At 35.0% G+C, this 15,281-nt stretch overlaps 1 protein-coding gene across 1 annotated transcript in view; it reads left to right on the top strand.

The window, feature by feature from the left end:
- Positions 1-15,281, top strand: part of MALRD1 (MAM and LDL receptor class A domain containing 1) — a 620,077-nt gene that overhangs the window by 525,322 nt on the left and 79,474 nt on the right. Inside the window, exon 37 of the mRNA XM_068545334.1 lies at positions 4,258-4,324. Within this exon, the coding sequence (XP_068401435.1) occupies positions 4,258-4,324 (67 nt within the window). The remainder of the gene's footprint in view (positions 1-4,257; positions 4,325-15,281) is intronic.

Here is a 15,281-nt window from a genome sequence, read left to right on the forward strand (position 1 = left end):
AGCTACTTCAAGTTTCTGAAATATGGTTAATCCCTCCTGCAGTTCTTGTGCTGGGATTTCAAGATAAAGAAACAGTCCGTGCCCACGAGGAATTTGGTTTGCTTCACAAGCTTCTGGTGAACTCTTGTAATCCTTAGAGCTCCTGAAACGACATGCAGTTTATTGTGTATATATATATATATTTAATCCATGACAATGCATAAATACCATACAATTCAAAGGGGTTCTTGATCCCATAATATCAAGAAACACAAGGGGTGATAGAAATTCTGAACTGAATAATTATTTGACATTTTTATACTAACAGGCTTTAAAATTAGAGGACCAGAATTTAGTTGAATATCTGGTGCTCCCTTGCTATTAACTTGAGCAAATTATATTATTGACCAGTTTCTTCCCCTGTAAAAAAAAAAAAAAAAAAAAAAAAAAAAAAAAAAAAAAAAAAGGGTAAGTATGGGATAGACCACATAATGTTGTGAGGAATAAATGAAGTAACACCAGTAAAACTCTTGGGACAGTCTCTGACATAGAGCAAGTCTTCAGTAAACAGTAGTGGTGATGGTGATGATGAGGATAGAAGAGGGAAAATAAAAGAAAGAGAAGAATTTGGAGAGAGAGCAGTGGTAATAGAAATTAGGTTTCATGGCAAGCTCAAAGGACCTCCAAATATAGAGAGATGGATGAGAACAATCATTTAATACTTTATAAATACCATTCACTAGTGTACAATTCTTATAAATAAATTTAATTTTATCCTCCCAACAGTCCTATAAAAAAGGTCACCCTCACTTTAAACATGATGAACATTATACCTAAAATACCTAGCCCAACGACAACACATAACTCATTAACTAAACCGAGTATCACAGAAGGAAAAACCAGGACTCACATGATTATCAGTCTTCCCAACAGTCCAGCATGGAATAGCCATCACTTCCCTAGTCTCCATGCAATTTAGAAGGAAAAAAATATATGTATGTTTGTGTGTGTGCCTAACTGCAAATTATTTAGATTTAAGCTTAAAAGTTACTTTTGTTTTTATACTGATCGCTTGTCCAGCTTATATGTGTTTTTCTGCTCGTCCAAAGTAACACACCAGAGTGGGATTAAATGTGAATCCTTTACAGAATGATATTTCCATGTAGCTAACTGTGAGTCCTATTGGCTTCCAGACACATGGTCATAATAACCAGCTCAAGAGAGTACAAGGCAGTGAGACAATAATAGTGCTAATTCTAATATTACACTTATGGATTTCTAGGTTCCAACTATTATCTACTGAAAATATTTAATCTCTTCATTACTAGCTAGCGTACCCGTGTCTTTCCCCATTTCATCTGCTCGCTGCTGTCAATTGTTTTGAGTAAATTAAAGATGAAAAAACTGGTACTGTGTCTTTCCATCTTCTGGATAAAGAACCTGGGTCTCAGGCAGAAACTTAGAAAAGCTTCTCGCAGAGATAATCTACAAATCTTCTGTCCACCCAGACACCAGGATTCACTCTTTATTGCAGCCAATGCCTGTGTTCTTTCCACTGTGCTCCACTATCTCGTGCAAGAAAATACATATTTAGATTCCCACAGAATCATTCTGATGTAAAGCAAGCATCAAAGCAAATTTTAATGACCCCAGAAAAACATGTGCAGCTGTGGTGCAGTATCAGACACTCTAAATGTGATTCTTTTCTAAAATACAACTCTTACTTGAGGAAGATTAAAATTGTACCTAAGACCCAAAATAACCATAAAGTGGTTTCTCTAACAAGGTATGTATCTGTTTATGCTTTATCATACTGATGGGCTATTTTTAGTGAGACCAGCTAATCTCTTGTTTACGAAGGCAGTTTCCCATCTGCTCTGTTCAGCTGAGTCTGCCCCCGAAGCCTGAGGGCTGTAGGTCTTTACACTCATCTCCAGCACTGCACTTCCCTCTTACGGTTAAATGGGAAGATTTGAGGAAGGCAAGATGGGAAATACACCCCTGGGAAAGCAAAACACTGGAAACTTTTGAAGCAAACAAGATACCAAACACATGGTATATTTCAAGTTTTTTCCCAAAAGGCACTCTCCTTCCTTCCCTATTTTCCTCTTTCCTAATGCCTCTTCTATCCCCTTCTGAACATTCAGAGACTGGCATGACAATCTGACTCTCTCGAGACACCCTATCCTCCCACGTTTTCCTTCAATGAATATTGCCTACATAATGTTTCTATTTCTCCTCTTTACTTTCCTACTATGCCTCACGATCATCATTCTTCCTCTACCCAAGTAAATGGCTTCTCTCTGTGTGTTAATATTTCATCTTGGCTTCAGACCTACAAATCCTGCCCACTGAATACTTCCACTTGGATGTCCCTTAGGCACCTACAACACAGCATCTTTCCCTTTAAAATCTTCCTTTCCCATAAATCCCCCAACTCAAGGAATCAAGCCATCAATTAACCAGTAGCCTGGTCAGAAATGTGAACATCATCCTTGACTTTCCCAAATAATCACCAAGATGTTTCAATCCCAACATTTAAATATCTTATAAATTCCCACAACTCTGAATGCTCCCACCCCATCCCTTTCATTCAGGCATTCCTGGATTACTACCAAAGACTTAACTGTGTTCTCAGATTTTACTCTTGGCCCTTCTGTTGACTGTAAACTCTGTAGCCAGAATTATCTTTCTAAAGCACAAAGCATACTACTTCCCTTCTTAAAATCCTGGTCTCCTAGGATAAAGTTTAAACTCTTCACTGAACCCAGATGATCTGGCCCCTGTGTGTCTCTGACCTTCTCTCATACTTACTATACTTCATATTGCCAACAATCCAACCAGGCTGAACTTCCCTCAGTTTCTCAAGTACACCACACTCTCTTCTCATGCCTCTGTGTCTCTATGCTTACCTTTACACACAGGTACGCACATACGCACACACACACACCTGCCCAAATAAAAGTTTTTCTGGAAAGCTTTTCCTTATTCCCCAGATTTGACTTATGTGCTCTCCTTGGTGTTCCCATTACCCTTGTTACATTCATCCCAAATTAGACTACTTTTAATACTGTATTTTAATCCCCTCGTCACTTTTTTGCATCCTCCATGAAGGTGGAAGGTCAGTGAGAGCAGAGACTGTGCCTATATCATTTTTAGATCAACATTTCTTAAACACATACTATGAGCCTAGTGTTCTAACATTCTCAACAGCCCTGTGAGATAGGTAGTGTTTTTAACCCTGTTTAACAGAGAAACCGGAGGCACGGAGAGATTAGTTACCTTACTCGGTATTACACAGCTAATAAATTGAGCTGAAATTTCAACTCAGGTGGTCTGGCTCCAGTGCCCGCAGCCTTAACAGCTGTGTAAGCTTCCTATATTATTTATCATTCCATATCCAGTGCCTAGCCAAGTGCCAGACATTGAACAGGGACTCAGAATAGATGTGTTGGATTACAAATTAAAGGCAGTGTAGGTTTCCATCAAGTATTAGAGTTATGGGAGCCCAACCAGGGAAGAATGGTCTCCTACAAGAGAGGAGGTATTAAAAAAGCCAAGAAGAGTAACTAGGGGATTAAGTAAGGAAATTGACAGGTCTTAATGGATCAGGATTTTGTAGTGACAATACAAGGAGACAGTGTAAAGGAAAGAGCTGAAATCACTAATCACTTCTACAACCGTGACTATGTGAAACGATTTAGCTTCTTTAACAAACCACCTTTGAAAATAAATGTTCATGCTAACCTAAAACTCAGGAATATACGAGCAGCAAAATAAGCAGGGCCAGGGCATCGAGGATCCATTTGAGCTGTGCTGACATCTGTCACGGACGTGGAGCTAGGACAAGAGCGTGCACACAAGTGACATCTTGTCAAAATGACAGTCACCCATGCAAAGCATTTGTCTGCTGTGGTACAGTGACTGCAGTGTGTAGCTGAAGAAATGTTTTAGTAAAGAAAACATTTCAGTGTAATCGCAAATATGTCATGCAGACATTATTCTAAATAATGGATTGTACCTAATCCACGGGAGAAAAAAGTCTCTTGTGGTCAAGCACTGCGCATGTAAAGAGAATGAACACGTCCAGGACAGCAGACGGCATCGAACAAATTTAGGGGGTACAGGAAAGTAACCTAAAAGAATTCTGTGCTTTTAGCAACTAGAAGCAATTGACTCTCCATGATTAGATTTAATGCAATGACTAACAGTAATACATTCTTCTTCTTCCTAGTAATATTTATAATTAACTGTGGGTTTTCGAATGCTTTGTTTTAGAGTGTCCAAGAGGTTACTGCAGAAATGGTGGGACTTGTGTAGTGGAGAAAAACGGTCCTGTGTGTCGGTAAGAACCATTGCCTTTTTTTTTTTTTTAACATGTATTGTTGTCGTCTTATTTTTCTTGAGGCTGATCTAATGAATGAACATGTGGTTATTAAGGTAAAAATAGTGGATAATGACACCATTTACACTTATCTGTCTCAATAAGAGAAAGAAAGATGTGAGTGTATTTTAGAAAAATATCAATTATTTCACATGATTTTATGTCTCTCAGCATTTTATATTGTATGGGATATATGGCTTTAATAGTACTCATTATTCCTTTTTTTAATATTTACATCAGGTTATAAAAATGTTTTATATGGGTATCATCCTATTTCAGATGAGCTTAGTGTCTGTATTTCCTATCTCCCTTTTTATTTCAAATTCCATATTTTTCTTTTCTAACAAGGATAAAATTAATTCATAAATAAAACCTTTTTCCGTTTTTTTCAATGGATGCTTATGAATAGCTAAAGTTAAGGTACAGATAAGGAATGTACTTGCATACTTAAAGCAAAAATAAACAAAAACAGTCCTTGTGATTTCTTCTGGGAATTATTTACATTGCATATCAAAGATGGCTTGATTTTTTTTTTCCCTCACCCTTTAGGAAATTGTGCAAACTGATTCATAAATTCTAAAAGAAATGATGCATATTCCATTATATTAGTGTTTATGACTTTGTTAATCTAACAGACCGATGGATATATTACCTTGCTTATCAGAGAAATGGTTTCAGGTTGATACTCAAGTCATAACAAAGCACACAGGAGTATCTGGAAAAAAACTGATTAATAGTTGTTTAGATTCTTATATCCTTCTGAGTCAACACTCATATTTTAGGACAAGTTGTTTATCCCTAAAAAAAGCAAAAACCTCTACCAAGTAAAACAATAACAAAAAATTTTATGATGAAATATAACACTGTTTTAACATTGCTGAAATGGAAATATTAATGGGTTTCTCAAAGTATTTGGCTCTCAAATGCACTACATAATTTATCTCACAACATCTTAGCAAAATTATACTTTTCCCTGTATCGGTTTCCATGGAAATTAACTTAGCACAAACTACAACTTGATGGAAATACAGAATAAGTAATATTAATTGCTAAAAATCTCCTGGAAGAAATTGAGAATGATGGCGTAAATGTTTATTAAACACCAACTGAGTGGGTAATGTTATTTAGTGTCAGCTGTTTACAGTAAGGACGTTTGAATTTTTGTCTTCTCTAACCCTGATGGTTAGACAAGAAAGCTCCCAACTGTACTTAGTCTCAGCTGAGCAAGCAAAGAGTTTTGCGTTCTTGGCAACGTCCTCATGTACTTAAATAAACTTTAAAAATTGAAATCCAGATGGTGATGTTCGAAACTTCTTTCTCTCAAGTGACAAAACTCTAATGTGGGGAGAAGATGTGACAGGAGGATTGACAGAGAGATGGACCAAAGAAAGGAAATTAACGCAGCAAAATGTATAAAGCAATTCACTAACCAAAAAGCTAATGAAGTATTTTAATATGTTACTTTTGATAGTAAATAATACTTTGCAAATAGCTAAATAACTGTAATTACCATCAAAATAACTGTCTGGACTGAGTGCTATCCGCTATGTAGGGGTGAAAAAAAAAGACTTTTGACCATTTTTTTCATAGTATAATATGGTAGTCTCTTCATTCAGATTTTTATTTCTGTAAATTGTGAACTGCAAAAGTGATACATGTGTATTGCAATACAATTTTTTAAAAGCATAAAATAGTGTATGAGGCAAAAAGTAGAAATCCCAACACCTAAATCCTACTCTTGAGTACTATGGCTTACATCCATATGGCTTTCCTTTCACAAACATGCACACACGAGCACACATTTATTTCTTACCAAAATGTGAATTACACTTTGCAATATACTTTGTGCTGTGTTTTTTTTTAATCTCTTCATGAAATATCATGCTGTTCTTCCACGTCAGTAAACATGACTCTAGATCCACTACTTACCAGCTGTCTAATATTGGGTAAATCCCTCAATCTGACTGTGTTTCTGCTTCTTCTTTGGTAAAATGGAGAAAATAACAGCACTTACCTCATACAGCAGTTATGAGACTTAAAGGGGTTAATATATGTAAGACATTCTGCACAGAGCCTGACACATAAAAGACATTACAGGAATGCTAGCCATCAGTATTACTATGCCACTGTTTTAGGCTGTGTAGTATACGGTATTTAATATATGGGCTTGTCATCATTTAATTAACCCCATTAATCCTACTACAGGTTATTTGGTTCTTATTTTTTTTTAATGAATTTATTTATTTATTTATTTTTGGCTGCATTGGGTCCTCACTGCTGTGCGCAGGCTTTCTCTAGTTGCGGCGAGCAGGGGCTACTCTTTGTTGCAGTGCGCGGGCTTCTCACTGCGGTGGCTTCTCTTGTTGTGGAGCACAGGCTGTAGGCTCGTGGGCTTCAGTAGTTGCAGCATGCAGGCTCCGTAGTTGTGGCTCGCAGGCTCTGGAGTGCAGGTTCAGTGGTTGTGGCGCACGCGCTTAGTTGCTCTGCGGCATGTGGGATCTTCGCAGACCAGGGATGGAACCCGTGTCCCCTGCATTGGCAGGCGGACTCTTAACCACTGCGCCACCAGGGAAGTCCTGGTCATTTGGTTCTTAAATATTTTGTTTCACAGTATCTTGCAATACCCATCCTTTGACTTGTCCTTGCACAATTCCTTACTTTAAGCATAATGTGTTTTACTGAAATGCCAAATAACAATGAAATTATTTCTAATTGCACTTAGTGTCAGATTCATTTCCAGTTAAATTTGGTGTCCAGTTCATTTGTCACATACAGGTAGTCATTTTTGGATTTAAGGTTAAGTGAAGACAGCTTTAGAATATAGTTTTAGAGTAACTATGGGGCACTGTGGAAAGGTATTAGCTTTATGTCAAGCCCTATTCTCTTATTCCCAAGAGTGGGAATTCATTGTCTTTGTCACCCAAAGAAGTAAGGACAGAAGGCCAAAGCCCACCTCTCATCCAGGCCATTGTGAATACAAGAATTTCATGGTTTCCTGCGGAAGCCTCTCACAACAACCTTTGGATTTCCTCTTGGAATCTAAGGTTTTATCTATAATCCAGAGGAGAGAGACTTTATAAGGTCATTTGTGTTGCTAGGAGCTTGTAATTATCCACAAGAGTAGAAACTACTAGGCGAACCATGGTTTTCCATTACTTGAGAAACATTAACAGCTTGGCATGTTTGAGGGCTGAAGACGCAAACCGTGAGCCGAAAGAGGTAAATTATTCCTCACTTAAGGAGGCTCGATCATTATTTCAATTATACCAATATGTTTATTAGAAAAATAGAGTGAGCTATGTAATATAAATTCCCAATTAATATGGAGGGCAGGAAAGAGGTTCCAAGAAAGAAAAGAAAATCAAGTTAGCCAGGCTAAAAGAGAGACATAGGAAGCAACATCAGATTTAAAATACATATATAATTACATACATATATAGAATTTTACTATATATATTTATTTCATATATATTCTTATTACATAAACATTTTATATTATATTTATATTTCATGCATGATTTCATTTTAAACAAGAAATATATCTAGAAGAACTGAAACAAAAGGTAAGAAAAAATGATTTGGCTAATAAAAATAAAAATACACAGTAATGACCTTATTAATATCAAAAACCCCACAGAATTATAGTATAAGCACATTTTTAAAAGGCTATATCAATTTAAATTAAAATGATACACTCTAAAAAGTTACAACAGGCAAAAATCTCTATGTATCAAATGACATAGTAACAAAATACAGAAAGCAAAAATTCCTAGATATCCAAAAGAAATAAAAAATAGACGGGTGACAAAAAAAAATACCTTTTGGAAATTTTAAATACCATTTCTAGGAAGCCCTTATATTAGAATGGCACTTTAACCTGGAATTTAAAAGGCAATAAAAATGGTAATTTCTCATTTCTTACCTTCTCTACATGGGAGTATTTGAGAGTGAATTACCCTTTTCCTTTACCTGATTTTGGGGATATCACTGGCCATCACTCACTTTTCTTTACTTGTTCCTTCTCTTTCCTGCAACACTGTAGTGCTCCAATCCTCAGTGCTTGAAATTCTTCTCTTTTCTTCCTACCCTCACTTACTCTATGATCTCATCTAAGCTTGCGTTAATTTATTGGCTTTGAATATAATTTATCAGCAGCCCAAACCTATTCCACTAAATTCCACATTCTTAAATTCAGTTCCCCAAAAGACACCAGATCGCATCTGGATATCTAATAAGCATCACACATTTAACATGTCCAAAAAGACCTTTTGCCTTGACAGGCCGTCTTCTCCTCTTTCTCCAGGCTTTGCACACACTGTTCCCTCTGCCTAGAGTTTTCTTTTTCTACCTTATTTTCCCAAAGGATGCCTTTTAATGCTTAAGATCCAATATAAATGGCATTTTCTCTGGGAATCATTTCCCATCCAACCAGGAAGAATGGCTCATTGCTCCTTCTGGGCTCCGCTATTGCTTCCCTCATTATGTTTTTTTACAAGTGTTTGTTTTACAAAATTACCTATTTAAAACCTGCCCTACCTATCCTATTAAGAAATATATTTCCAATGCAATTTTATTTTTTATGACTATCAAAATTTGTTTTTCCCAATTTTTACTAGTTCTATATGTAAGGATAAACTCTTAGACAGTTATGCTCACTGAAAATTTTAAAAAATAATCTGTAATATGAAGGATAAAAATCAGTTGGAAAGGGAAATCAAAATACTAGTTTAAGGAGGAAAAGGAACTATTAAAAATTCTAAATATTAAAGGCAAATGTCTTCATGTATTTTTTGTTGGAAGATGATGTGTGTCCAATCACCGTGGTATTTGCATTTCAGTGTCTACATTTGAGCGGTCTAAGAGTTTTATTTATAGTAGCCTGGAGAGTGCATCCTTTGCAATTTCTTAAAGTTAAGATGAAAAAAAATTTAACTTTGACTTAAAATTAAAGGGACTACGAAGTTTTTTTCAAAAACTCTTTTAGGGTGTGTGGGCAAACATTCTGAAGACCATTGTCTTCAAAAGGTATGTTTTCCATACCTTTTCATGACTAGTACCAAATTCATACCTGACATTGTAAGAACCATTTGAATGATATATTGAATGAAGGATGAACAAATGAATACAAACAGAAAGTTCTGAAGTCTCAAGGAAAAAATATCAATACTTTTAAATATGTTCTTAAATTATTGATATGAGCGTATGGCCTCACCATAACCCAAACTATCAACCACAGAGGAACTATTGGGTACTTTCTATGTGTGCTGCAAGAAGTATTGGGTTGGCCAAAAAGTTCATTTGGGTTTTTCCATAACATCTTACGGAGAAACCCAAACTAATCTTTTGGCCAACCCAATATATTGAGTGAGCCTATGATGTGCTCATTATACTAAAAAGAAATTACTCTCCAGTTTGTAGGACAGCATGGATACCAAAAAAGAAAATTGTCACCCATTAAAGAAACTCTGGGAATTCTACAATGACAGAAGAGGGTGCTCTTAAACTAGGAATCTTGTAAACTACCTCAAATCTACAGCCCTAGGCTTGAAATGAAGAATAAATGCAATTTCCATCTCTACAAAACCACTGTTTAAAATAAAATTTAGCTTATGAACACTCTCCTTCCCCCACCAAAAAAAGAAAGAAAGAGAAGAAGGACGAAAGAAGGAAAGAAAGAAAGAAAGATGAAGCAAAAAAGAAAATACTCTAAGATCCCAACTCCAAAGTGAATTAAATATTGTCAGAAAAAACATTTAGGGATATTGGAAAAAAATTCTTAATTGAGAAATTCGAAGTCTAAGTACAAATGGACAACAAAACAGTAAGAATCGAATAAGAATCAATGAAACTCAGGAAAGAAATTAAATAAAAAAGAAAGAAACACTAAATTACAGTTCTCCCAAGGGAGGACATATTCAAATTAAATTTATTAAGGAATTGTGAACAAAGGTGGGGAAATAACCAAGGGAATGAAAATGACATAAAGTAAAAAGAATCAAAGAGAAAGTATTTGAAGTGGAAGACAAAGAATATGGATGTACAGTTGACCCTTGTACAACATGGATTTGAACTGCACACAACTTATATGCAGATTATAAGTCCGCTTATATGCAGATTTTTTTCCAAAAAAATATGCACTACAGTACAACACGTTTCATGAATGCTTGGATCTGAGGATGTGGAACTTCAGATACAGAGGGCTGACTGTAAAGTTATGCATGGATTTTCAACTGTGCAGGAGTTGGAGTCCTTAAACCCCAAGTTGTTCAAAGATCAACTGCAGTTTGAGTCCCTAAAAAGGAAAAACAAAACAAGGGAACAGAATTAATAGTTAAAACTATAATCCAAGAAGACTTTCAGCAATGAAAGAAAACCTGAATTTTACATAATGAAAGGGCCAACAGTTACCTGGGAAATTTGACACAAACCTAGCAACTCCAAGATATAGCCTAGTAAAAATATTAAGCTCTAAACCAAAGAAAAATATCCTCATGACCTCTAGGGAAAAAGACCAAATAATAAGGAAAAGGGATTAGTCAAGCATTAGACTTCTGAAAGCAGAGAGACAAAGAAACCTATTATGATTTTCTCCAGGGTTTTAAAAAAAAATCTTAAGTCTTTTCAAAAAAAGCATTAAGGAAAATAGGAATTGATATCCAATTGATGCTTCCTTAATATTATAAAATATAAATTCATTATTCCTAAATTCAGTATCTTAATAGAGAATCACAAAAGGCATTTCCATGAAGATGTTAGGAACAAGGCACATATGACCACTATCTTCACTGATATTTAACATTTTTATGAGAGATAGTAGTCAACACAATTTGACCAAAAACAAAACAAGACGAAAAAACAAAAAAAGATGCATAAAAATTAGGAAAGAAGTTAAATTATCATGATAGTATACCTGGAAAACCTTAGAAAATAATCATAAATATTAATTCAAAAGTTAAAATCAATTCAATAAGTTTGGAGGATATAAAATTAGCATTCAGAAATCAACAGTCTGTATACACAAAACTAGAGGAAAAAGTGGAAAAGGAAGCCCTACTCACAACAAAAATAAAAAGATAAAATATTTAGGAATAAATTTAAAAAATAAAAGCAAACCTGTATGTTTAAAAACAATCCCAAAAGTCTTAAACAAGTAGAAAGACATTTTCCTTTTCTGGGTAGCTGATGCAACATCTTAAGGACCTTGGTTCTCCCTCGGTTAATCTATAAATTTAACACAATCCCTACAAAAATACCCACAAATTGGGGTAAACAATTTGGTACTAAAGTTCCTATGGAAAAATAAACATGGAATTCACTGGTTAAACACTGAAAAAGACAAGCTACTAGAGGCTGAGTAGCCCAACCAGTATAAACTGAATTAAGTGCTTATTATTAAAGCAGTGTGGTACAGGAACTTCAATAGGCATTATAGACATTTCAGACTAACAGAATAGAGTAAAACTTCCAGAAATATATCCAATTGCACATGAAAATTTGGTAAATGGTAAAGATGGCATCTTAAGTCACTGAACAAGATAGACTTTCAAGCAGTGTTGGGGCAACTAGTTAGCTATTTGGAAAAAGATAAAAATTAGAACCATACCTCACGCCACACACACATAAAAATAAACTTCAGGTAGATCAGAATTCAAAGTGAAACTATACATGCTAGGGTGAATTTAAAACCATTTACATACATGGTGAATTCCTCTATAATCTGGATGTAAGACTAAAGCTTTTTTCAATGACTCCAGTCCAAATGCAATCAAATATAATACTAATAAACTTGACTACATAGAAGTTTGGGTAGAAAGAATCTTTTGCTTGGCGCAAAATATACAATATGCAACATCAAAAGGCAGCTGGCAATCTGAAAGAAAATGCTTGTATTATTATATATCTCAGAAAAATGAAAATGTCCGTAATACTTAAAGAGCTGTTTTAAAATATGGGGAAGTCCAAACATCACATTAAGAAAATGGACAATGATTAGTTTAAAAATATGTAAAATTATGCCTAAACATATGAAAATAATTCTACTTCATTCATGAGATAAAGACAAATTAAAACCATACTAAGATGCTATTCCCCACCTCTCTGATGAGCAATGTATTCTGTTGGTAAGGATATAAAGAAACAAGCACTTTGCTAGTAGAAATGCAAACTGGTATAATTTTTATGGAAATGAATTTGGCAACATCTAAAAAAACTACGTATTCATTTACTTTTTGAACCTAACAATTCCACTTCTAGAATTTATACTGTTGGTACAATTCCAGCACTATGAGAATGAATGTCCACAAGGTTACTCGCTGTAAGCATTTTTATAATTTCAAAATATTGGAAACAACCTAAATGCCCACATATAGGAGAGTGGCTGAATAAACTATGGTACATCCACACAACAGAGTACAATTGGAATGTGGGACAGTTAAGGAGTGTCCCTTCTACCAGGTGTGGGGCAGGTGTTGCCTGGGACAGGCTAAAGGAAAATGAAAATATGTAGTCATAGTTGCTAGAACCACCCTATGGCTTTTCTTTCATTTGACGCAAATGTTAAAAATCTGAGGTATGTTACTGGCACACATCAGGCACCTCTTAAGTGTTTGACATGCCTTTGGCCTTCACATAAACCTACAGAGCAGATGATATGGTGTCTAATTCGGCAGGTAAGGCGATGAGACCATGAAATTAAGTAATTTTACCAAAGACAAAGAGCAAGAAAGGTGGTGGAGTTCAGGTTTAAACCTCAGTCTTCTGGCCAGCGTCTGTACTCCTAAGTTATGAACCATCGTGGTATTTTGCCTCTTTGGGGATTTGACTAGGTGGCTCGTGATTCTATGATTGCAGGATTCAGTGAGTATAGATTTGAATCAAATGCCTGAAGAAATTCTAGAACTAAGCTTTATTTGCATTTGGCTGTTTTCTGTTCTTTAACATACTGTGCACTTCTAGTATTCTTATGAGTGTTCATGTTGTTCCTTTTTGCCCATATTACTCTTTCTCACCTTGACTACCTGAAAAACTCCAGATTTATCTTTTATGTCCCAACTTGTGTAGAACCTCCTCTCTATTTTCCTGAACCCACATGCATATGAGCCGTATCCTGTACGCAGTATACAAAAGAGGACAGGGATATGACCCTAAAACCACGTAAACCTGGGTTTGGGTATGAACTCCATCCACCATTTACTAACTCCATGACTTTGAATAAATTACCTAACCTTTTTATAAGGAGGAGGGGAAAATGAACATTCGCTAAGAAACCAACATTCTCCTCCATGATGGAGCTGTGAATTGAAAAGAGCTTTTGTACTGCTGAAATGTGTAATTCATAATCATTTTATTTACTTAAGAACACTTTTTAAAATGTATCTAAGTGGGAAGCACTAGTAATCCGTTTGCCAGTTTCTTATTTAACATTGTTGAAATCATCTCCATAGCAACCAACAATAGTTCTTTACTGGTGGAATACAGAACAAATGATCAAAATTTAACGTCATGGCCCCTGTTTTTATTTTTTTCAAACATAGTACTCAAGTGCTAAGGACTAACAAATATATTTATAATAACACTTGAATGTTGTTCTGTAAATGAAAATTATTTCAAAGTTTCAATAAGTCAATTTAAAGAGGAGGGCATTTAGATATCTTTTGTGTAGTAAGCTTAAGAGGCCATGTGGTTGTAGTTTTCTCATATCCAACACATGGAAGAAACAATTTTATGGGAAAATATAAATTACCAAAATTGGCCCAAGCAGAGGTATTAAAGTTGAGTAGCTTAAATGACACAGTAGAAATTTTAAAAGGCAAAGATGTAGTCCCTCTCTTCCAATTGTGAATCTATTTTTAAAAACTGAAAGTATTTTCCCTTAAATCCAGGAATAAGAAAAAAAGGATCTGCTGCCACTGAGATTATTCTATTTACTCAAGAGGTTTTAACCAAAGGAATAAGGAAGAAGAAGTAAGAGTGAGACATATTGAAAAAGAAGAAAGACAAATATTATTGCAGATATTCACAGTCTAGGAAATTCAAGCAAATTAACTGTGACACTATTAGAATGATAAAAAGGGTTCAGCAAGGTAGATGGATACAAGATAATATGCAAGACTAAGTAAATTTCCTTTTCATCAGTAGGAAAAACAATTGAGCAAGATAATTAGAAAAGAGCTCCATTCTGAAATAGCTGTGTTATTATAATATATGCAGGCCTACACTTAACTGTAAATGTTTAAGACCCACATAAAGAAAACTGAAGGTACAAATGAAGGACACTCGAAGACCTGATCAAATGGATAAGAAAGAAGCAAATGAACTTACTTTCTAGAATTAACCATATTCAGTAGTGTACAAATGACAGTTAACAAAGGACATTTTTAGTGTTTTAGATTTTTATTTATTTTTGAAATAGACCAATGGGTCTTAATGTTCACCAGAAAAATAAATATAATATTTAAAGACAAAATTAAGGATTGGTATTTGCTGTACTTCATAGTAAAGCTTGTCATAAAGTCATGGTAATAAATATTGTGGAGCTGGGACAGAAAGAGACAAAGAGACTATTGGAACAGGTAAAGAGTCTACTAATAGGTTGATGTAGCTATGTGAAAGCAATGTAAAATAGGTGGCATTTCAAGCTTATGAGAGTGGATGGGTTGAACTATGTAATAATTGGTGTTAGGACAGTTGGTTAGCCATTTATTTAAAATATAAATTGTTATTGACATTATACCCAAGGAATTAATCCCAGATTTATTAAAGGTATAAATAGGGAAATCTTACAAAAATTCTTAGAGAAAATATACAATAAGGGAATAGCTTAAAATCTTGACGAATGGAAGTCATTTATAAGCTTACTAGCAGCCATAAAAGAAAAGATGAACAGCTTTGGAAATCTGACCACATGGATGGTTCCTAA

The sequence above is a fragment of the Eschrichtius robustus genome, chromosome 1 (genome assembly GCF_028021215.1).
Source record: "Eschrichtius robustus isolate mEscRob2 chromosome 1, mEscRob2.pri, whole genome shotgun sequence".
NCBI classification, from domain to species: Eukaryota; Metazoa; Chordata; class Mammalia; order Artiodactyla; family Eschrichtiidae; genus Eschrichtius; species Eschrichtius robustus.